Source organism: Alnus glutinosa, chromosome 8 (genome assembly GCF_958979055.1).
Source record: "Alnus glutinosa chromosome 8, dhAlnGlut1.1, whole genome shotgun sequence".
Lineage (NCBI taxonomy): Eukaryota > Viridiplantae > Streptophyta > Magnoliopsida > Fagales > Betulaceae > Alnus > Alnus glutinosa.
The window spans coordinates 27,911,097-27,936,121 of record NC_084893.1 but is presented as its reverse complement, the minus strand read 5'-3'; the positions used below and the strand labels follow the sequence as shown (position 1 = coordinate 27,936,121).

The window sequence follows — 25,025 nt, the reverse complement described above, 5'->3', positions numbered from 1 at the left end:
GAGACGAGTACCGGTGAAGAAGAAAAGCCATGGTTGTCACTAGCGGAAGGTTTGCTGGGCTTATTTTATGGGCATTGGAAATTGAAGTATTATTAGCTCGTCAGAGCTCATTTCTAGGAGTCTCGGCCCAAGATAAACGAACCTAGCGCACAATTGGCCAAGGCCCAAGGAATATTAGGCCAGAGCCTTTTTGTCTTTTGTCTTTCTCTTCCCCTATATATATATATAATATATTAGTCTCAAATTTTAATCATTGTTTTCAAAGAAAATAATTATAATATGTTTCCATAACAGTAATTTTTTTTAACTTTTATCAACCTTAGCATTTATCATTTTATTATTTACCATATTTTATTATAAGCAAAATAAATGTTAATGTGACACAATGTTGACCATTTTATGTGAGGAGTGTGGGCTTGGGAAATGCATGTAGTATTTCTTATATTTGAAATCATTAATTGCAATTTGAGAAAATCTATACCGAATAATCGACAATTGAAACTTTAACTTTATATATTTAACAATTTGGATAGAAGTTTCATACAAATTGGTTGGTATGAAATTTCTTACAAACTAACTTCTAATAACGACATGTATCTCTTGCATGTGAGAAGCACATATTTTTTAATTACATGTACTTTTTACATGCTTTTTTCATAGCTTAAAGGACTTTTCACTTTTAGATGCTGATTTTTAAGAAATTTATGTCTTTTAAATTTTGAGACTTGCTATCACATATAAGCCCACGGATCCGATGGTAATTTTGTAAATGGGAGGATGGACGAATGACAAACAGGAAGAAATAAATCATTTCTCTTAATTTTTTTTTGTATAAATATGTATGTGAATGGTCCCTAGTGTTAATGGTTAACTAATATTATATTATGAGAATAATTTAAATTAGATATCAAGAATCGCATTCGTTGGAAGAATATCATTGGATCTTCCAAGGTATATCTAGATGTTTGTAAATTGGTACCATTGTTGCTAATATGAAGAAAGAATTCTTACCCATATAATATATGAAAATTAAAAACCCGCATAGTTTTATTGATGACACCCATTCTAGAAATCTTTATTGATCATACCCATTCTAGATACAGATTTCGCATCGATTCCGAGAGGAGCCGGTCAATGAAAAGAGAATATCTGTTTCCGTCATTAGGTACAACAGAGTCGGCGAGCCCATGCCTTCGGCTCCGACGACCAGTCGACCAGTACCGACGAATTTAGGAGGTTCAACTGGGCTTGAACCACGAAGGATAGGAGCAACAGGTGTTTGCTGTAGCAGTGGATCATTGTCGGTTACAAAAAATAGATAGAAGAGAAGATAAATACTTGTATATTCCGATTACAAATACGATTTACAAATTGTCTTGACACCTCTGCGAGTACGTTTCACAAACAAAGCACCAAAAGAACACAAGAAAGGCCGACACATTGTTAGAACGATAACACGTACAATGAAAACCGATTCACACCAACAAACACGTGAAGAGAAAGATAGCGGGTGTTTGCCATTGTTGGTTTTACAAATATTTGATCAGCATCCATATGACAGCAACCAGAACCACGATCCCAATGATTGACAAGAGCATGCACATGCAAGAGCAACCTCCCTTAGTGCGCTTATTCAAAACTGCCAAATGCTTCTGAACCCGCTGTTTTTACCGTAGCAGAGACCACAAAAGAAACATAATTAAATTTCCACCACATCAAAGAATAGAGAGAGAGAGAGAGAGATTACAAATTCATTTTATATAGAAACTCTCACATTTATTGCCGCGAATCAAAATTGCTGGAGATCTCTATCCAGTTTCGTGTTGTGTGTTTTTGTGGATATCCTAAACTTTAAACGATATATAATGACCAAGTAAAAAAGAGAACCCTTTACGCACAGAAAGATGGGAGGAATTGAAAAAGAAAATGACATTTTTTAAACATTTGTTCCAAGAACCCAAATCTTACCCCTACTTTTAGAGGAAATTTAGGTGATGCTAAGTGGAAAATTTTGAGTTGTTTTCTTCCTTCTTCCTTCTCCTTTTTTTTGTCATTTATGAACTATAAGGTGGATCAGTTATTATGTGATGAGTGACATTTGGTTTTGAGGAGGACAGTTGCTGGACTTTTTTTTTGGTATATTTTGCAATGACATCACCTGCTAAACAAAGAGTTATTGGTGCTAGTTAAAAAGTAGGAGTGAGTGCATTACCCGTAACCGGGAGTCCGTAACTTCCACATGTTGGTCCAAGTCATCCTGCACAACAGGAGTTAAAATTCACAGCGCTTGTCAATATCACCAAGTATTTAATTTTAGATGGGAGTCGCACATTTAAAAAGAAAAGGCAAGTAACTAAATGAATCAAAAGGGTGGGAGAAAATGCATACAATCAGCCTAGTGTGTAGGTCAAGTTCTTCATTGACTGCCAATGCAATATGTTTTGTACTTACTACAGTCTCCTCCAATTTCTCAAGACCCTCATCTTGCTCTGTTTCAAAGAGCATACCACATAAAGATTCATATTGCAAAAACATATGCAATACAATATAACAAGGAAAAGTATTATTATCAATAAAGTGATAGCAACTTGCCTCTCATAATTTGCCGTTGAAGCCCAACATGGCCAGAGTTGTCCAAGCCAACTGCTCTGCTCATGGCATCAGCTTGCTTTATTTCCGGGCCAATCAAGCTGTCTCTGTTAGCAAAGTTTGACATGTTCAATGTCGAAGCCATCTGGTTAACTTTTGATCTCAAATTTGCGAGCATGTCCCTGCGACGATTCATCTCTTTCTCTGATCTGAGTATCACAACAAGTACAACAATAAACTTCAGACAACAAAAACCAGAAAGTTTCTTCAGAACGTCAATTCAAGCAACTAAAAAGAAAATATTGCCAACTTGATCAAAGATAGAAGTACTTCTCACTCCATCAGAGAACAGATGTCCCAGCAAGCTATTAACATAAAAATTTGGGAGAACTTCACTTATAAGAGCATTCACAGCAGCTTCCCTAAGGGGTCTGTTCCCTAAGTTTTAGGAAAAATTTCAAAAAAATTACAAAAACCCCTCCACAACAGCTTTCCTAAAATTTTCGTTTCCCTGGGAAGTGAATAGTGTTTCCCAATTCAATTGTTTATTCACAAAATATATTATCTTTCTCCTACTTTATTTCTCTTTCCTACTTTTAATTAAAGGTAAAAAATATATTATCTCTCCTACTTTATCTTCATTTTCTTACTTTTAGTTAAAATAAAAGTAAAAAAATAATATTTTAATGATATAGGAAAAAATGAAGGGAAGCTGCTATGGCGTATTTTTTTTTTAAGGAAAAAAAAAAAAAAAAAAAAAAAAGTGGTTTTGTTCCCTACATATAGGGAAAATGATTGGGAAGCTATTGTGAATGCTCTAACTCCTTATCTTTCATCACTTTTTAAAAAAGGTACCCAAATTTTAAAAAGTGTCCATTTAGGTTATACATCTTTCAAATTTTTTCAATTTCAACTATCCGTTAGAATTTTCCGTTAAAACTTATCAAAATTCTCAAAATACCCCTTCTTTTTTTAGGAAAAAAATAACAAAAACTGATAAGATTTAAGTGTTGGTCAGAATTGAACGGAATTTGCAAAAATAACCATGCCTGAATCTTTGAAATTTTTATAAATTTTGTTTGAAAAAATAAACACTGTAGAATTTAACGAAAAATTCTAACGGAATGTTGAAATTTAAAAAAATTGAAAGATGGATACATTAAATTAATACTTTTTAAAGTTTGAGTACCTCTTTTTTTTTTTTTATAATTAAGTAAATTTTATTGAAAAGAAAGCGTAAGGCGCCCCTACGTACATAGGAAGTATACACAGGAGAACCACAGTTGACCCGAAAAACCCAAACAAAAACTCAGCAAACAGCCCCCAAGACAAAACTTAGAAAACAAAGAACCAACTAAAAGACTACCCGCAAAAGAAACCAAACAGCACCAAAAAAACCTGAGAACAACCCACAAAAAACCCCCCAAGCAACCCACCCTATGACCTATTGGCCTTGTCTCTCCTACACCTCGAAGAAGCTTTGATGTCTTCGTAATTTACAGAACTTTGTAGATTCTGAAGCTCCCTTTTACTCTCACGTTTCTTGTTCTCAATCATCTTGCCCCAAATCTCCCGATGCTTTTGTCTCTGTTCTTTAGTCACCAACGGATACACCTCGAAGATCTTCCCCCAGAAATCTGCCTCGATTTTCCAACAATCCTCCTCCCAATTCTGACCGCAAACAATAGGCTGATCCTTCTTCTCTTTAAGCTTTGATACCTCCTTCCTCCACCAATAGACTGCATCTCGGACTTTCTCTCCCAAAGTCGAACCAGTGGATAACGAAAAGGCAGCAACAGACTCTAGAATCCGACTAGGATCTTCAGCAGACTTCTTCTCTTCTACTGGATCTACAGGGACATGTACAGAAGAAGCTGCATGGGCTTGCACAGAAGGAACCGCAGGGACTAGAGAGGAGGAGGACACCGAAGAAGAGTTCAACTCAAAACCGACCAACAAGGGAACAGAACCCAAAGAAGCTGCCAAAGCCACCAAAAGCAACAACTCTGGTGCTGGCAAAGGAGGATGACAGAACCTAAAAGAACCCGATGACACCATACCCATACCCTCAGAAGATTCTTTAGAGGCTGAAGTCTGGCTTCAAAGCATCGGATGGACATTGATCGACTCACCCCAGATGGAAGACATAAACGACGTCGTCCCTGTAACTACCGACGACGAGGGCTTCGACCTAATGGAACCCCCAACAGAAACCGAGGTTGTCGGACCCGCGCCCTCTGTGGCTACCGACGCAGCAACCTCCAAACCCCCAGGAGGAGGTCGAACCAAATACAACCCAGATGACACCTTCGACGTTGTCTCCGGCGGGGAACTCGACAGACGGGAGACTTTAGCTTTTGGCATGAGTCAAGCCATGCGGAAGCCAAAAGATTTACGACTTAGCCCTGACCCGGAAAAAACGGTCCATAAGATTCCTTACGGCCCGGCCCAAAGCCAAATAAAACCCGGTACCCAACTTACGCCACGTCTGCAATCTCGAATGTTCGAAATTCAAATGAGAGATGCTTCTTACCCTACGGACGAAGAGGACAGTCTTTGTCCAACAGGTTGAGCTGATGCAACTCCACAAAGAAGCAATCCACTGTTGTTCTCTATACAAACCCTACATGCCACACCGTCAGAAGAAGATCAAGCTCACAAGGCTCTGGCAACGAAGCCCTTGACTTGGAACGACCGCCACCCACGATGGACAACTCCTTTGCAGCAATGGCCGGATCAGACCTCAACACCTCCGCAAAAGAGGGTCCCATCCACTTCAAAGCCAAACCCAAACTCGGGTGAACAGCCTTCACTTCCTTCTACTCCGAAGAAGAAGAGGAACCACTCCCACTTCCCACTTCCCACCGAGACAGAGAGAAAATCAACAACCTTTCTCAGCTCATCAGAGAATTTGATCCAACCCCACCCTCCACAACCCTCAGGGATAACAATGAACCCTTTCCGACCACCAAACCCAAATGAAGAAACCTCTAAAAAGCGCCCAGCTTTGTTCCCACCTCTTTGAGCTATCAGAAGTTTCAATCCCTCTCTGAACGACTTTACAAGTTCTTTCTCTTCCAGTAAACCCAACAACACTTCCAATGTCGACGCAAGCCATTCAGAGCTCTGATAATTCAATATGACCACTCCCAGAAATTTTTTCCTCTTCTCCTCCACCCTCAGCGCCATCGCCCTAACCAAAACAGGGAAAGCAAGAGACTTTGACTCCACTAAAAATTTGTTATCCATCTCACAACACCCCCGGAGCACGGACGACCAAGCCAAGCCAAAAATTACATCGCCAGAAAAAGAACCACCCAAACCAAGAGCAACACTGACAGACTCCCCTGCGAGAATCACACCCCAACAGAGTAGCAAAACGGAAACTCGAAACCTGAGCACCAAACGAAAGACTAAGAAAGATAGAGGAAGCGGTAGGCGACAAGAAGAAACGAACCCCTAGCTAGACGCGCTCTCACGCGCCGACGCTAGGGCAAAGGGGAAGAAATGAACCCCTCACACTCAAATTCCATGGACATATATAGTTTGGGTACCTTTTTTCAAAGTGATAAAAGATCAGGTGTTATAAGTAAAGTTTTCCCTAAAAAATTTCTTACTTCTATAGGCTAAAATAAAAAACCAGAAAGTTATTGTGAGAATACATCGTGGATTGGATATATTTAATATGAAGTTTAATTATCCAAGATAGATACTGCTGGTTTTTTTTTTTTTTTTGACATGTCCACACAATAGGGAGGAAGAGAGGTTCGAACTAGTGACCTCCACTTCATGAGGTATGGTCTTCAGCCGATTGAACTACCTCTTGAGGACAGATACTGCTGGTGCTAATAGAAGAAGGATACTATGAAAATTAAAAGAGAAAAAACCAGACATTTCAAGCAACCCCTTCCAATTTCCCCTTAGCTCTTTTTCTAGTTCACAATCCAACCAGCATTTTCCTGTTACATTAGAGCATGCCAGCTAGTAGTTAAGTTGTGAACTTTCCCAACACCACAAAATCCAGTGCCCAGAATATACAAGGTGAGGCTTCTATGATACAGCACAACATATCAACCAGTTAGCCACTTTCAATCACACTTGCCTTCTCTTATTTCTTTCACACCCATGCTAATGTATAACAAACTTCTCATTGCAAGAGGATTATATTAATCACCAACAACCATAACAATTAACATAGACACCTTCCTCGTGGCAACATAAGCAAAACAATGGCACATTATTGTAACAGAAAGCTGGAGTAAAAATAGAAACAGTATGATCATAAGAATAACGAAAACAATAGATCAAAAAATACAGAAAGCATGGTAAGACAACATTTCTAGTCTTAGATCTATTCTGAGGTGATCGCTGGTCCTTTTCTTAAAACATTAGTGCAGTTTAACTAAAAAAACTTACATGGGCTGCTTTCCAGGAAGCTTCGACAAAAGGGACTGTAAGCTATCAAGTCTAGTCCCTAATATTGTGATCTTTCTCCGTATAGCAGATGCATGACGCTGAGCATCTGGTCCTGATGTAGGCAATGAACTCCGTTCAGAAATCATGCCATTGATATCATCAGCAAGTTTTAATGCTTCATTATATTCCTTCATCCATGAGTCTGCAGAAGATGCCATTGACACTGAAAGATAGAGGAGGAATTAATCAGTATGCAATTCAATCAAAGATAATTTCCTTCCACAAATTCATGGCAAAAGAACCTCAACACTGATAAACACACACAATAAACCTTCTTAACATTAAATCCTTGAACAAAATGACAAAAATAGAATGAAAACAAATATAAGTTTAGGTATGGACATGGGAAGTAGAAGGATAATAGTATAATAAGCATGAGATCTATACATTTAGGTTAATAAACCTTTGACAGATCTTACAGAAGCTGGCCAGGTTAGATCTTTCACAGGTAATCATTACCTGCATGGCAATCTATAGCTAGTAACGAGTAAATGCAACCACATAGACATCCAACCAGTGTCTACTAGTTATAAATCATCACCAACTAACAAGTAGTCTCATAGGACCACCTTCTGCAAGCAACCTAGAACCAAAGAACTTTTCAAGAAGATGCATATTAATTTAAATTCATAAAACCATTAATGGCTGTTCTTTTTTGCACAAAAAAGTAGTAATAGAATAAATAATTTATGCTCTAACAAACGCTACATGCATATATCAAGGACACTACCCATTTCTTCAGAATTAACTAATTAAAAAGATGGAAACTCTTTTTTACAAAGTTTTTTTTTTTTTTTGTCCCAATGGGAGGGGAAATGAGAAATTCAATCTAGTGACCTCCACTTCATGTGTTGTGGACCCCAGCCAATTGAGCTATCCTCGGGTCCAAATTTACCAACAATTTAATTTTGTTAATTCAGTCTACCAACAGTCTAACAGAATTAAATTATTGGTAAACTTATCACCGTAAAAGCTTAAGCAGCCAAGAAACAAGCCAACACCATCTCACTCACACCAGCAAAGCTACCCCACTGGATAATCTCGGAGGCGCACCCGGTAGCTTAAGACTACACAAAAAACTTGCAATAAAATTTGACAAAAGAAAACATATCCCCACATGACACAAGTACAGCTCTTGTTTGCAAAATGAGGTCTCAGCTAAACTAAACCTTAATCCAAACTCCTGTAAGCCAACATACAAATCACCTAGGATGGGCTACATGAATCCTTATACAGCATCCAAAAAACAGAAGAAGCTAAAATCCAAGATTAAGGCAACAGAGAAAAGGCTTAAATCAAATCAAAACATACCTAACTATCTAAATCTTCATTGAATTATGAAAAAACATTTTATTTCAAGGGTTTACAATACGATAAATTTAAAAAGAAACAAAAAAAAAAAAGGTGGGGGAGGTATATTTATCATTCAAATCCAAAATTTCCATAAAGTTGAAAGATTATACACAGACTGCTCTCATAACAAGATCTATGGACAACCCATAAGAAAATCCAGAGAGCCCCAATATACAATCTTGCCCCATTTGATTGGTTCCTGACAAAATGCGAGAAAACACAAAGAGAAACTATCTTACAATTTGGCACTCAATTTCAGTAGAGCTAATGCAACGGGTTGAAGCTTGTCTTTCTGATCGGAGAGGAAAAGTCCCCGGCACCAAACAGGAAAAAGATCGAAATGGGAAAATGTGAAATTTCAGAAGCACTATGCACGTTAACACATTTATTATATTTATTATATAGGGAAAATTGCATCATTATTCCTTGTGGTATGTCATAATTATTTTTCACTCCCTATGGTTTAAAAAGGTCATAAGAGATCCCTGTGGTATGCAATAATTACAAATCGATCACTGGCGTCAAATTCTGTTAAAATTTTTAACAGATTCCGTCAAATGCCACGTCAGCGCCATGTGTCATCATCTTATTGGTGACACGTGGCACTGACATGTACAATCTTAATAAAATAAATAAAAATTTATTAAAAAATAAATAAAAATACTTATTTTTTAAAAAAAATTAAAATTCAAAAAAACAAAAAGCAAAAAAAACAAAAACAAAAATGGGAAAGGGGGTGGCCGCGCGCCATCCCTAGAGGCCGCTGGGGGTGGCGCGCGGCCACCCCAGTGGCCGAGGGTGGCCGCGCACCACCCCATTGGCTGGGGGTGGCTGGCCACCCCTTTCCCATTTTTGTTTTTTTCTTTTTTTTTTTTGTTTTTTGTTTTTTTGAATTTTAATTTTTTTTAAAAAAAAATAAGTATTTTTATTTATTTTTTAATAAATTTTTATTTTTTTTATTAAGATGGACACGTGTCGCCAATAAGATGGCGACACGTGTCGCTAACGTGTAGGGTTAACAGATTCAGTTAAAATTGTGGACGGAAAATCGACAGGGAGTAAAACGTAATTATTGCATACCATAGGGATTTCTCGTAAACTTTTTAAACCATAGTGAGTGAAAATTAATTATGGCATACCATAGGGACCAACGGTGCAATTTACCCTATTATATATACTGCATACATAAAGGAAGAGAGAGAGAGAGTAGGGGGTGTGAGTTTCAACATGTTCAGACCCACGCGTTGGATATTTCGTAAAGCACGTGGCAGCGAGCTTTGCGTTAGTCTAATTAGTTCGTGGTGAGTACGTAATTGTATGATTTAGGTCTACATTTTGGTTTTACTAACTTTTTTTTTTTTTTTTAACAAATAGCATGTGCTATTATAAATACTGCAAATCATACATCATGAGAAATAAAGGGACATGACCCCCTTACACTCTAAGCCAGAAGAATCTGACTTAAAAAACAGCTGCCTGTGCAGAAACTTCAAACCCTACTAGAATTACATTTGGGCCTCTCTTAAATTAACGCTCACACTCAGATAAAAGAGGGCCGATCTGAGTAATACACAGCCAGACTGTACATAGAAATAAGAGGATTCACAACATCACAAAGCAGAAAAGACCAAAAAACACAGCAACCGGCAGAGGAGACAGGGACGTAATCCACCGGAGACGGCGGCGCGTGGGAAACACACGCTGTCACCAGCTGCACCCAGTCGTAGATCCGCCACCGTAGCCCCATCCCCAACGAGCACGGCCAGAAAATGGTGGAGCGTGGCCTTCACGCGCACCAAATAGCAAAGGCCTCTCTGGCGCATGCAGGCCACGCGCCGGTCTCCGACGAACGACGTGACACATGCTTCCAGCAGCGGGAACGGACGACGACAAAGAACGAGACTGAGGGGCACGTGTCTTGAAAAAAAACAACGGGGTTGAGTAGATCTGGCTCCAAAAAAATCGAAAAAACCCTTGAAAAAGCAGGCCAAAAAACCACCGCTAGGAGACACGAACGCCGCCATATCCCCGCGCTGGGCCCCATGCTTTTAGCTTTACTACCTGACAAAAGAAAAAGAAGAAAAACCAACACAAATATAAGCCACCATAGCCTCTAGAGGCTAGGGAAAAATCAGCCGCCACCGGGTTTACTGGGGGGAACAAAAGCTCCACAGCCTAGTGGCTGGAAGATATTTAGCCTCCACTGAGAAAAACTCAGGGAGGGGACAAAAGACACCTTAGTCCAAGAGGACTAAGGGGCACAAGGAGCCGATGGGAGGAAGGCAGCCTCCCTCCCCCGGCAAGCAAGTATTCATGGGGGTGTTTCTCTGGAGAGGGTCGAGAGAAAAGTCTAAAATCGAATGGAATCTAACCAAGTCAAACGAACAGAATTCACGAATGGCCGAATGATTTTACTAATTAGTTTTGCTGCTCCACTCTGTTTTTTCGGCCTGTTCTTTGGCCTTGATTAAGCATCCATGGGCTTGACCAAACATAATTGGAGCCGGAATTGAATTGGACACGAGTCGGTTCATTTAAACAGATTGAATGGCAAAATTATCATTTCACACCTTTCTTTTTTTTTCTTTTTTTTCTTTTTTTTTGGACAATTTTGCCATTTTGTTAAAAAATTATTAAAAAATTCTTCTCAAAGAGAAGATGGTTCTTGAATTGTGGAGAGAACAAATCTTTTATTTTAGGGAAATGAATTTTTTACATCACATTATTCTACTTTAATCATATACCAAAATACATAGGGTGTGGGATCCCTACATGTGGGTCCCACACCCCAATGTGTCTTGGTGTATAATTGATATAGAGTAATGTGATGTATGAATAACACATCCTTTTATTTTAAGCTTTCTTTGAACATTTCTCATTCAAATAAGGGTTTGGTACTAAGGTATTTTGTTTTCTCCCTGAGCTTCTCTCAGTGGAGGCTAGATTTCTCCACGCCCCGTCGTCTCCGGCGGAATCCGCTTCTTCCTCTACTGCCGACAGCCTTTTTTTGGGTTTTTTCTGTTTTCTGTTGTGTATTCCCTCTTGTTTCCTCCGATACAATCTGTCTGTTTATTGATCAAATTTTATTGAATTTCTGTTGGCTAATTGTTAGATTGGCCCTCTTTTATTTGAGAGTGACCGTTAATGTAAGAGTGACTCAAATGTAATTCTGGTAAAATTTGGTGTTTCTGCTTCTGCAACTATTTTTTAAGTCAGATCTTTTTGGCTTAGAGTATAAGGGTCTTGTACCTCATTCTCAAGATGTATACCTTCGGGCATTTTAAGCAATATATAGTAGCACATGCTACATGTTCTAAAAAAAATAAGGGTTTGGTTAGAATTCGACCATTGAGATTATAAAATATGTTCCATAACAAAAATACAAAAGATACGTGTTTCAATTTCAACAAATTCAATTTTAATTGAAATTAGACTGAAACTGAATTCTTAAAATACTATCATACTAGCTTGTATAGGATTGAGAACAATACATGGGTAGGACTTGTTTAAACAAAATGTATTTTGAGCAAAATATATAGAGCAAATAGTCACTAGTGTTGACATAATGGACTTATAAGATCGGGATTGGATCGTTATTTCATTTAATGAAATGGATACTATCAAATTTAAATAAAAGATTATGATTTAAAATTGATATATCTAATAATGTATATAAAGTTAATGTTGACAAGCCTTTTAAAATTTAAATAATGTAAAATCATGTACACCATTAGATGTATTAACTTTAAATTTTGACTATAAAATAAAGGGATAATTGCACCGTTGGTACCTGTGGTATACCATAATTATTTTTCACTCCCTATGGTTTAAAAAGTTCATGGGAAGTCCTCGTGATATGCAATAATTACAAATCGATCCTTGGCGTCAAATTCTGTTAAAATTTTTAACAGATTCCGTCAAATGCCACGTCAGCGACACGTGTCCACCGTAATAAAAAAAATAAAAATACTTATTTTTTTTTTTAAAAAATAAAAATAAAAAAAAAACAAAAAAAAAAGGCTGAAGGGGCCGGCCACCCCCACGCGCCACCCCTGGATCTTCTAAGGGTGGCCTGAAGGCCACCCCAATGGCTTGGGGGTGGCCGCGCGCCACCCCTGCGGCCACTGGGGGTGAGGCCGCGCGCTGGGGGCGGCCAGGCCACCACCAAAGGGGTGGTCGGCCCCTTCAGCATTTTTTTTTTTGTTTTTTATTTTTTTTCGATTTTTTTTTTTAAAAAATAAGTATTTTTATTTTTTTTAATAAATTTTTATTTTTTTATTACGATGGACACGCTTATTGGCGACACGTGTCGCTGACGTGGCATTTGACGGAATCTGTTAAAAATTTTAACAGAATTTGACGCCAGAGATCGATTTGTAATTATTGCATCTCACGAGGACCTTCCATGAACTTTTTAAACCATAGGGAGTGAAAAATAATTATGATATACTACAGGGACCAATGGTGTAATTATCCCAAAATTTTAAAGGAAAAGTGTATGGCCTTATAGATATGGGGGTATAGATACAGAGTAGGTCTCATGTGGTGGATTGTACCACGTAAGTTTCACGTAGAATCCATTCCATGTTTCTTAGAGTACTGCACATAATTATTGTGTGCCGATCACTTCTCGGTATGTATAATAAATGTGTTAATGCGTATCGTGCTTATGAAATTTCACATTTTCCCATTTCTTTTTCCTGTTTGGTGCCGGGGACTTTTCCTCTCCGATCAGAAAGACAAGCTTCAACCAGTGGCATTAGCTCTACTGAAATTGAGTGTCAAATTGTAAGATAGTTTCTCTTTGTATTTTCTCGCATTTTGTCAGGAACCAATCAAATGGGGCAAGATTGTATATTGGGTCTCTCTGGATTTTCTTATGGGTTGTCCATAGATCTTGTTATGAGAGCAGTTTGTGTATAATCTTTCAACTTTATGGAGCTTTTGGATTTGAATGATAAATATACCTCCCCCACTTTCTTTTTTTTTTTTTGTTTCTTTTTAAATTTATCATATTATTTATAATGCGCTAGTTGTTTGCTTATAACAAGTGATCGAGTGTGAAGATTTTATGTGAATATGGGATTGAAATGGTTTTTTTATAGAAAGATTCAAGTTTTGCTGTTGGCCCTTGTATCTCTGTTGGTGCAGATGAAGCGTGTGGTTGTGAATTGAGTGGTTGCATTGTGCATCAGACACTACTTATCACTTTTTCGGATCATTTATCGAAGGCCCATGAGACCGTTTGATTGTTTAATTGTTATTGTGAAGTGCAAAGATTGTGTCATGAGTGTTCTTTCTCGTTTCAGTGGGAAATCGAGCAAGTTGAGGCAATTTCAACTTTTTTTTTTTTTAGAACTATATTCATATGAAGATATCGGCCCACCTCCATACTATTATTCTTTCAACTATACTCTATGTAATTACTTCTTATGTACATTTTAAACTTGAATTATGTGGGAACTTCTCATGAGCAGCTCCAGTATGTTATGGGTATGATTTTTGCACAACCAAAAGTGCACAACTTTTACACAACTTGAAATTAGGGTTTCCACTGCTTCATCGACTAGCTTCTTGTTCTTTGATTTTCGAAGCTTAGCAAGTGAATTAGCATCTGATGAGGCTTTTGCGGCTGAGCTTCTTGTTGTCTTTAACTTCTGGTCTCGCTGCGATCGTCGTCTACATCACTGGTTTCTCCACTCTCTGTACGTAAAACATTGTGTTCGTATGCTAATTCTTTGTGCAAATTTGACGAATGTGCTATCCACAGACGGCAAGTATCAGACTTCCGATGAAGATTTTGAAGCCTGGCAGTCTTTGCAGAGCGATTTCCAGAAGTGTGTGGTGAGGTTTTTGTTTTTTGGTAATAAATATTGATGAATCTATGGCATTGCTTTAGGTATTAATTGATTCAATTTGTGTTCTTTAATGCCGGGAAATGAAATGATTTTACTAATTCGTTTAGCTTCTTGTTAAAATCGTCTTTGGATTAATTGAGGGTTTGGATACAAAATCGTTTCATTTGAATTTAGTTGCAAATGAGGTTACGTTGTGAGAATTATAGTAGCTTGAAGCATATAGGGAATTCAAATATCTGTTAAAATTCGAGTTTTGGGTGGTTACACTCTTTGTGAAGTGTGTTTAGTAGATATGAAATCTGTTTGGTCGCTTTACATGGGCATGAGGTTTACCTGATAGGGGTGAGGATACGAAGTGGCACTGCCTTGGAGGGTTCCTCATCATTAAAAAAGAAAAAGAAATCTATGTGAGCTACATGTTTTGAGTGTAGGAAAGTTTTGCTTGGTGTGAATTTTATGTATTTGTTGAAACTTGATTCTTGGTTCAGAGTGCAAATGGATTAGGTTTACAAGCTGTGCGTGGTAAAGTTTATTGTGAAGTCACGATAAACTTCTCGAGCGACACTGTCCCCAAATGGGTAGGTTCTTCTCTTAGATTTTCATTAGATTTGCTACTTTATGTTCTGGTGATACTTGCAAACGTATAAATTATGATATGGGATATGTGAGTCATTTTTCCAACGAACTTTTTTTAATATTTTATTTTCATGATATTTGGTATTTCTTTATACTGATTAACTGCATGTTGTTCTCCTCTGACTTAGTTTCTTGGAAATTTTGTATGTGAACAGAGAGATCCTAAAACTCGTGAACTAGAAGGGTTATCATTTAATTTTAATTTGTGTGAAGCTGTTGCTACATGGGAACAGGTGAGCTTGTGGTTCTGCATTCCAAAATATGTGATCCTACCATTCAACTGTATGCATTAATTTTGAAGGAGACAAGATATGCTTATAATAGACTTAGTGAGATATTTTTTTAATTGCTGTTTCATTTAGTTAACTGACATCTTGGTGTAACAATGTTAAATCTGTTGTTCCCATTTCTCTTTACCTAGATTATTGTCAAGTTCATAGTGATTTTTTTTTTTTATTCAATTTGTTTGTTTAGGATTTCCTTGTATGCTTTACATTTGATTTGCAAGTGAGTTGATTGCTCAGGTGCGGAATATTACCACAATACTCACCATGGAGTTCATTAATGCTTTACCAAATGGATGGGAGGAATACGCATGGCTCAGGATCAATAAGGGAATACTTCTGTGAGTAGTTTAAAAGTGACTGGTACTGCAGTTAGTTATTTTATTCTGTGTGAAATGAAAAATGAGAAGAAAATATTGAAAGGAAAGTATCTACCCATATTATGAAGTATGTGATATTGATGCAGTTGATATACTTTCATTTAAGCCAGTCATGAACTATTTGAATGATGATGAAAACCTTCCTATTCCCATGAGCTGTGTGAATATGTCATGGATTACTATTTCTAGTAAAACTATGATGTGGTATAGTATGAGAGTTTTACATGTAGTGGGGAATGTTTAACTTTTATGTGTGTGTAATGACATCTTACTTTGTACTTTTACCTATAAATCATGAGGAAGTTAAAAATTAATACAAAAGAAAAATCTTGATAGAAAGTTCTCTGGAGTCTGGGACTTGGTTTAGATACACCGTTTATAGTCTGATGTAAATTGGTTTCTTAAAGTTGCTGAGAAACTTCACAGCCACATGTAAGCTGATGTGTTTTATTCTCTGTTGCAGCAACCGCTGTGAGAATAAGATGCTATGCATGGAGAAACTTTCACTGGTACTCCCTGAAATGCCTTCATATCTTCCACGGCAATTTGGCAGGTGCGCTGTTATTGGTAACTCGGGAGATCTTCTGAAAACTAGGTTTGGGAAGGAGATAGATGGTTATGATGCTGTTATTAGAGAAAATGGTGCTCCAATTCAGGTTAAGCTGCTCCTATGTTGATCTTAGAAATTCTGGTGCTTACTTCACTTAATAAATGTTCTACCTTTTCTAATTTTTGATTTATTACAGAACTATTCAGACTATGTGGGCAAGAAGAGTACATTTCGTCTCCTCAATAGGGGATCTGCCAAAGCTCTTGATAAAGTTGTGGAGTTAGATGGTATGGGCACCATACTTTGTTGTAACTTGTGAAGCCTGTCACATATTACTAGAAGCACACTAAAGATATGGGTTCTGCAGAAATGAGGAAGGAGGCCTTGATTATTAAAACAGCAATTCATGACATTATGAACAAAATGATACGGGTTCGTATGTTGTTTCCTTTTAGTTTTGCTCATCCTACCAAAACAAAAACGAAGTTGGTCTCCTATATTTGTTGCTTAAGTTTGAACTTTTCCTTTTAAACATTTTCTTACTGCCGTAAATCATCAATTACAAATGTAATTAATTAATTGTTCTTGTAACTTGGAAATGATAGTTATTTGTACATTCATTTCCCTTAAAAATTACATATATTTATCTATGTTCATACATGTATTACATATTATAGGACCCTACTTTCAATTGGTGCTTTAATTGGTGAATTTAACCCAGAGAGAAAAGTTTAATTGCTAAAAGCAAACCAATTTTCGAAATCTCTGCTTGCATCTACTTGTAGAAACTTGGCTCATTTGTATTCCCTCTAGAATAGATGGTTGCCCTAGCATTTGCTCGATAGGACTGTGAGACATTACTTCCTCGCTTTTGGGGATAATTATCTTACTGAAACCTTGGGTTTTCTTTTTTGGGGGCTATCTATGCAGGAAATTCCAATAAAAAATCCTGTATATCTCATGTTAGGTGCATCCTTTGGTTCAGCAGCAAAAGGAACTGGGCTCAAGGCTCTTGAATTTGCTCTGTCTATTTGTGAATCCGTAGATATGTATGGTTTCACTGTGGATCCCGGTTATAAAGAATGGTATAAAAATTTCTTTCGGCAGTCGGTATTTCCAATTTATATACTTGCTAATGTTTACCTGAGCAGGGATCCTTATAATATTTGCAGGACTAGATATTTCTCCGAATCTCGACAAGGTCATACTCCTTTGCACGGTAGAGCTTACTATCAAATGATGGAGTGTTTGGGAGTATATATATGCTCATACTTCTATAGTTTTTTTGATCTTAACCTCCTGAAAATGGTACTGGAATAAGCTTCTTTCTTTTTTTTCTCTCCTTTTTTTTTTTTTTTGAGAGAGAGAGAGAGAGAAGAAAGACTACCAAAGCTCAATACCTGTTAAGGAGGCTTGAAGTTGCAAATTCTAATTAAGAGGTCATGGAGCATTGGTGGAAGTTTTTTTCTTTATGTGGTGTATAGGGTCAATGACCCCCATTTTTGGATCCCAGATGGCACTATACTAGGAAAATGCTGTATTATTTATTTATTTATTAATTTATTAATTTATTTTTTATTATTTTTTTTTATAAGTAACAAAGAAAATATCGGATTTTCATAGGATAGTGCCATCTGGGATCCAATGCTGTAACCGAGCAAACAGTTATATGTTGATTACTGAATTGTAATCATGGTGATTGCTTGATATCCAGAACTAAATTTTTATATATCATTTTTGCAAATAAAATTTTCCTTGTTGCAACTTGTATAAACACTACTCCATTCTTCCTTCCTGCTATGAGTGAAATCTTCTCATTGGTTATTATTTTTTTATCTTTAACTTTGTCTTTTTATCTTTTTCTTCTGCTTGTTAAGCTTATCAAAATCCATTCTCCCATGCGAGCTGATCCAAATCGTGTTGTAAAATGGGTACCAAGCCGTGGCACAATTAGAGCCGCTAGAATCGCATCAGAGAAATTATTGAAGTAAGTGAACTGAACTTCTATTGTCTGTTTCTAAATTTGAGAATACACTATTTGAGAACAGGCTGCCATAATTGATTGGTCATGAACTAGTTGTGCTACTTCTATTTTCTCTCATAATTTGATAAACCTATGCAATACTTGGTCCTGCAAGCTATGACACATTATATGATGAGTGGAATATATATCAACTATCAGTTAGACAACCTAAGGGCCAACAGAGATACAAGGGCCAACAGCAAAACTTGAATCTTTCTATAAAAAAAACCACTTCAATCCCATATTCACATAAAATCTTCACACTCCATCACTTATTATAATCAAACAACTAGCACATTATAAATAATATGATAAATTCACAAAAAGGCTTCATTTGTAAAAGTTTAAGGTATCTCTTTAATGAATTGGATCATCTGTGATTCATTTGAATTGAAGAGGATTCAAATTCAACATAATTTGTGATGATATCATATTTCGTATGTTTACGTTCATTCTGGCTTGCATATTACTTCAAAAATAAGAAGAAAATTATTTGAATAGCATCAGCCCATAGTTAACAAGGAAACATTTGACAGTCAAGTCAATATTTTTGTCTCAATGATTAAAAAAAAAAATTGTTTTATTTGAAATTAGACCAAAACCAAATCCTTAAAATACTACCATACTTGTATAGGATTGAGAAGAAATGGCTAGCACTATGACTTGTTTAAACAAAATACAATTTGAGCAAATAGTCACTAGTGATGACATAATGGGCTCATAAGATCTGTTCTTATTGTGGACCATCCAAATAAATGGAAACGCATATACAATGATAAATCACTAGCTGTTAAAATAATGCGTGCTCATTGCTTGAGTGGCGAGTATTAGCTGCTTTTTAATCACTATATATTTAGCTTTAGAAAAATGATATATTTATATCTTCTATATATTTTTTGTACAATTACATACAATCAAGTTTCAAATATATTATTGAATTTGTGAGGTTCATGGAGTCCCATAAATCTAAAAGCAGATTTAAAAATGAGAAGTACAAAAAATGTATAGGAAATGTAAAAATATCACTTCTCTTAGTTTTAGGTGTAGACGTATAGTCTTGTAAATTAGTCTGCGAGAAAACTTTCATTTGTCACTTTTGATTTTTCATATTATTGTAATTATAATTATAAACTTTTAAAAAAATAAATTTAGTTTATCTATCTTTTTTTTTTTTTCTTTTTTTTCTTTTTTTCTCAATTTCACATGTATGTTATAATTTTTCGTTAAATCATGTTAAAATTCACAAAATATTCATTTTTTTTTATATAAAAAAAAGGTCGAAGATTCGGACATATGTATTTTTACAAATTTCGTTAAATTCTGACTAACGCTTAAATCATTGTAATTTTTTTTACTTTTTATTTTTCTATTTTTACCTAAAAAGAGGAGGGGTTTTTTAGGATTTTTGACACCATCCGATATGATTTATCAGAAAATTATATCATAGAATGATTTTTTTTTTTTAAAAAATGAATACACTAAATTAATAATTAAAATTTATGAGTATATAAAAATGATGAAAGATCGTATATAATAAGTGAAAGTTTTTCCTTAATCTATTAATAGCATCATATTTACAGTTCATGTTGCACTATCATCCGCGTAATTAGCTGAAAGAAAATAAATAATTTGTAGGTTTTAATTATCGATCCTTTTTTTTTTTTTGGTAAACAGTAATTAAGATGTGAATATGCGGTGTGAATCTCCTCATCGGTTAATAAATTTGTCAACCACATATGATCACCTTCCTAATTATGCTTTAAATTCGTCCATTAAGTATGTGGTGTACTCATTTTATATTTTTTCTGGATCTGTTTATTAAGAGATATGTTATTTGTACAACGATGCTGATATGTCCAGTATTATTTTTTTTTTTAATTTGAAAATATTGAACACATCAACGTTGTTGCGTAATTGTTGTGCAAAATTGTTGCGTAGCTAACATATCTCGTTTGTTAATGTGTCTGAAAGATGTTTTTTGTTTTTGGTTTGAAGAAATTTTCTAATATGACATAAATGTGAAAAAAAAATTCGTGTTTTTATGAGTATTTAATGTTTTTATTTTCAACATATAAAACAAAGGGAATCTTCATAAAATTCCCTTGAATTTCTACTTTTTTTGAAATGATCTTCTTAAAATTCAAAAACTTTCAATTTCACTAATTGAACTTCTAATTTGATGCAATTAATGCGCCCCTCCTTTCGTTAAAAAAGGTTTAGCATTAAATCGAACAGCAAAAGATGTGAAATGACCTTTATTTCCATGAAACTTTTATAAAATTCACCCTTAATTTCAAATTATTATTATTATTATTTTTTTTAAAAAAAAAAGTTTTATATATATATAAAGGGGTAAATTTGTGACCCACGAGTACCCAACTTCTTTTAAAAAAAAATGAGGGTATTTTCGTCATTTTAAAGGGTTCCTTTAGGATTAAACGCCAAATATTAACGGAGAGGGAAACATTGTATCAAATTAAAAATTTGATGAGTAAAATTGAGAGTTTTTTTTTTAAAATTATAAGGAGTCATTTCCAAATAAGAGAAATGTATGACAAGAACTGCTTTCTTTTTTCGCTCATTGTTTAGTTTTAGTGTAAAATCTTTGATCAATAATAGTAATTAATATTAATATTAATGCTCTACCGACAAAGTCGATCTTTGATGAATAAATGTTAAAACCAAAAGTGAATTGAATGGTTAAGTGTTGGAGGCAACATTGATATGATCCTGCCACCACCAACTCAACCGGCCACCTCTCCTCTTCTCTTCCATCCCATCCCATCTAATTACTTCCTTTACTTGAAATGAGACGGAGGAGAGCCAAAAGCATTTTGGTTCGAATGGATTCACCCCACTCTGGAATAGGCGGTTTTGGGAATAGATTCACACCACAGTTCAATGTCTAATAATAGAAATAATATCATAGATTCCCCTCTAATAATATCACAGAGAAAACCCAGAAGCTATTTCTACCCCCAACATCTAAAATTACTGATTCGTAAATTAGAGCATGAGAACAACCATGATTAAACACTACAAATTGCATAATTCTCAACCAATCAGTGCAATGACATTGAACGGCCAATCTCGATCGAAACCCTAAAAATTTGAAACAGAATCACATGTACAATACTACAAAAACGACAAATTTTAGGCTAACGCAGCTCGTGAGTGAGTAAATCATGCGGGAAATACATGATGGTGACGGAATGAGGTTTGGGATCAAATGGAATTGAAAGGGAATTAGAATAATAGAAATACCAGTTGGGGAAAACGAATCCAAGGTGAGAGATAATTGAATTTGATGGTGATCACTGATTGAAACGAAGTACTCGGAAGGTGTTGAATTTGGAATGGGATGCGACGTACGGCTCCACAACCGCCTCCGTTGTCCTCTACAAACTATATAATATAAAACCAAGTTGGAACAATTCTTTAACACGATGTTGTTTTCTAATCCCTTCTCTAGTGGTGGTACTATATTTTTGTCGGCACGGAGCCACAATAAATCTTTCAATTTTCTTTTTAACCAATTTCTCGATTATATCCGGTGGAATAAATCTCTTATCTTGAATTTCAACTATATCATGATCTATTGAGCTGTCGTATTAACATTTTTTATAATAGTTATAAGATAAAAAATATAATTTTTAATATTACAATACTATATACCACATTAATATCTCACGAGTGTAGAGAAAATAGTAATTGTAATTTTCTTAGAGCATCTCCTGTTAAAATCAAAAATCAAAAATAATAATTTTCAAACCCATTTCACATTAGTGGACCTGACGTATTTTAAGGTTTTTTTTTTAAGTGACTTACATGAAAAACTACTTTTAAAACACGTAATATCAATCAATTAGTATAAAATAGGTGTGTGTGTCTATATATATATATATATATATATATATATATATATATATATATATATATATATATATATATATATATATATATATATATATATCTCCAATGAGGGTTAAACCCTACCACATCAACATAATAGATAAATGTAGAAAAGATGTGTGGTATATATAGCATTACTTTTCTTTTTAATCTCTTTATTATTTTAACAATTTTTTTTTTTTTAAGTAATGCTAGAAAGTATAAATCATAAACTATGTTTACGTGACAATGCCAATGTGCCTTTGATTTTTTTTGTTTTTAAGAAAAAAAAAACAAACAATGACCGACATAGGGGCTAATTATTACTACCAAATTGAAAGAGTGAGATAAAAAAAAAATAAAAAAGAAGAAAGAGGAGGTAAAAGTCTACTGTTATTTTTTCCCAGAGAAAAAAAGCTAGCATTATTAAATTATGATCCTCTCAAATTATTTGTCCGAATTCGAGAAAATTCGAGCAGATAATTGTAAAAGACCACTTATGAGACCCATTGATCAAATAAAAATGAGAAAAATATTATTGCACAACAATATTCAATAACTTGTGCACAACACAAGACACATGAGGTATGATTCATGTGAGTGAGACTCACCACATGGGTCTTACCCCATAGAGAAATAATCCCTACACTTATTTTTCACAACAGCCCCACAACAAGCTGATGTGACTGGTAATATTTTATTATTTTTTTACAAAAAGAAAAGAAAATAAAACAAAAAAAATAATAAAATATTACCAACCACGTCAGCTTGTTGTGGGGCTGTTGTGAAAAATGAGTGTAGGGATCTCTGTTTGTTTATTTTCTTGAAAATATGTTTGGTAATTAACCTGGAAATTAAATTTAAAAATAAAAAAACTAGGAACCAGGGTTAGGTATATGTGGTTTTAAAATTAAAAAAGAAAAAAGTACTTATTTAGTCATTGGGATTTGCAGTCGTATCAATCCCTTGGATATATATTTGTCTGAAATGGTCCCTGTTGTTGGCTGATTTTGAAGGCTGTCAAAAATTTCGGTTTAAAAGGCTATTCGTACTTTTCGGTAAATACATAGGTAATTTGCATCTTTTTTCTTCTTCTTCTTATTATTATTTTATTTATTTTATTATTTTTCTAAGCAAAAAGGTAATGGGCACCAATCAAGACAGGCTTAGAGGGCCTGAAAAAAATGGAGTTTCAATCTCTCTAACCCCACCAAAGGCATAATTAATCAAGAAACTTGTGACTCGAATTGACAATGTCAAGTGCTAATTAGTCCTTAATTTTTTTTGCATTATCTCGTCGGCTTAGCGAAATAAAAGTAGGATAAAAATGTAATTTTAGCAATTACTCAGTATGTAATATACCCTATAATAATATGTCAAGAAACTTTGTCAATTAGATTATATTATAAATTCCATAGCTTTCATCATCTCATACAAACGGTGTCTAGAGTAGACAACATATTTTACTCTAATAAAAATCAAATTCAATATGCATATTAATCATATGTGAGTTTTGGGTGTTGAAGAATATGCAAAATACATGGACTTTAAATAGTTTAGGCTAACAGCCCAACACCATATCAAACATTAAACTTACAAATATATTTTTAATTGATAAATTATAAATGCACTCAACTTGTTTTAAGCCTACTTCAATCATATAATTTGTGCACGCCAATTATGTCTGGCTTTTACCGATTTGATCTCTCTCTCTCTCTCTGGCCTCCATTAGGGGCAGAACTGCGTTGCTTTGGAGGGCTCATGTCCCTCCAAAAATTTAAAATTGCCCATAAATTTTATTTATTTATTTAAAAATTTTGTTCCCCGCCCTTAAATGTATGGTTCCGCCCTCATCTTCATGATATTATTTTTTATATTTTCTTTCTCGATTGCAAATCAAGTAAAATTATTGGAAAGGATCATTCTGAACTTATGAACTTCCCTAGAAACTTGAATTATATTTAAAAATCATATCAGAAACATGTCACACCTTCAATAGTTAAAGGAATATAAACTCAATCTTGTTTTTGCCATCTCAACCACATATCTCATGCAGTAGCCATCATCATCGTTCTTACTTCGTAGTCATCCATCATCACTATTATTGTTATTGTCAACTATTGTTATTCATGGAGATAGGAGAAACCAGACAATTTTGTAGGGGCTCGAAGTTCAAACTATTAGAAACCTCTTATCTTGTTTAATATTTTTGTTCTTTTTAAGAAAATGTTAATATTACTATATATATATAAATATTTTAACAATCTCTATCTCTCCATGCAAAAGATAGCCTCTTTGAAGCTTGCCGCCACGCTTATTGCTCGTTGTCATCTCAACAATATTATGCTCGCCGCTCACCAAGTTTGCCACCGGAGAGAAAAGAGGGCGGGTATTATGTGAATAAAACAATATTTAGAGAAGCCCATTTTTTTTTTTTTTTTTTTACCCTGAGGATAAATAACTTGATGTTAGGTAATTTTGGGGGTCCTATCAAAATTTTAGATAAAAATGACAAATGAATTAGCTGAATACAAATGCTGTTTAACTCTTTTTCTTTAGGACCCCACTATTTTAGCCCTCATTCCATGAAAGAATAGGGCAACATAAAAAGACAAATGAAAGCAATGATGCTCATTTGATTGGTGCAACAAAAGTGCTTATGTGTAGTATAACAAGACAATGGAGTAAGAAAAAATCTCTCTCACTCACTTCGTAGACCAATCCTCTTTTTCCTTTTTTTTTTTATTTTTTATTTTATTTATTCATATTATTTTGTATTTGAATTTGTGTTTGCATACAGCCCGCCAGCCCGGCATGCTTATGAAAGCAAAGAATAATTAGCATTATAAAACGCCAAAACGGGCTAGAAACCAAAAGGCACTATAATAAAAAATGTTAAAATGAAATTATACAAAAATAAAGGGGCACCATTGCAAAAACTCCGAGAACACAATCGAGGCCACATAAAGGAAGCGAACCACAGTA

At 35.2% G+C, this 25,025-nt stretch overlaps 2 protein-coding genes across 2 annotated transcripts; one reads left to right on the top strand and one right to left on the bottom strand.

Annotated features, from left to right (window-relative positions):
• Window positions 1-1,326: 1,326 nt before the first annotated feature.
• Window positions 1,327-8,806, bottom strand: LOC133876566 (syntaxin-51-like). The gene is made up of 6 exons (XM_062314872.1): window positions 8,658-8,806; window positions 7,006-7,228; window positions 2,593-2,798; window positions 2,389-2,489; window positions 2,213-2,257; window positions 1,327-1,661 (listed from the first exon to the last, which is right to left on the bottom strand). Exons 2-6 carry the CDS (start codon window positions 7,221-7,223, stop codon window positions 1,530-1,532), a joined length of 702 nt encoding a protein of 233 aa, XP_062170856.1. The 5' UTR covers window positions 7,224-7,228; window positions 8,658-8,806; the 3' UTR covers window positions 1,327-1,529.
• A 4,221-nt stretch (window positions 8,807-13,027) lies between these two features.
• On the top strand, window positions 13,028-18,117 carry LOC133875745 (sialyltransferase-like protein 2). The gene is made up of 11 exons (XM_062313971.1): window positions 13,028-14,123; window positions 14,189-14,262; window positions 14,765-14,854; window positions 15,068-15,145; window positions 15,437-15,537; window positions 16,040-16,232; window positions 16,323-16,413; window positions 16,494-16,558; window positions 17,057-17,211; window positions 17,299-17,380; window positions 18,004-18,117. Exons 1-11 carry the CDS (start codon window positions 14,036-14,038, stop codon window positions 18,115-18,117), a joined length of 1,131 nt encoding a protein of 376 aa, XP_062169955.1. The 5' UTR covers window positions 13,028-14,035.
• Window positions 18,118-25,025: the final 6,908 nt, after the last annotated feature.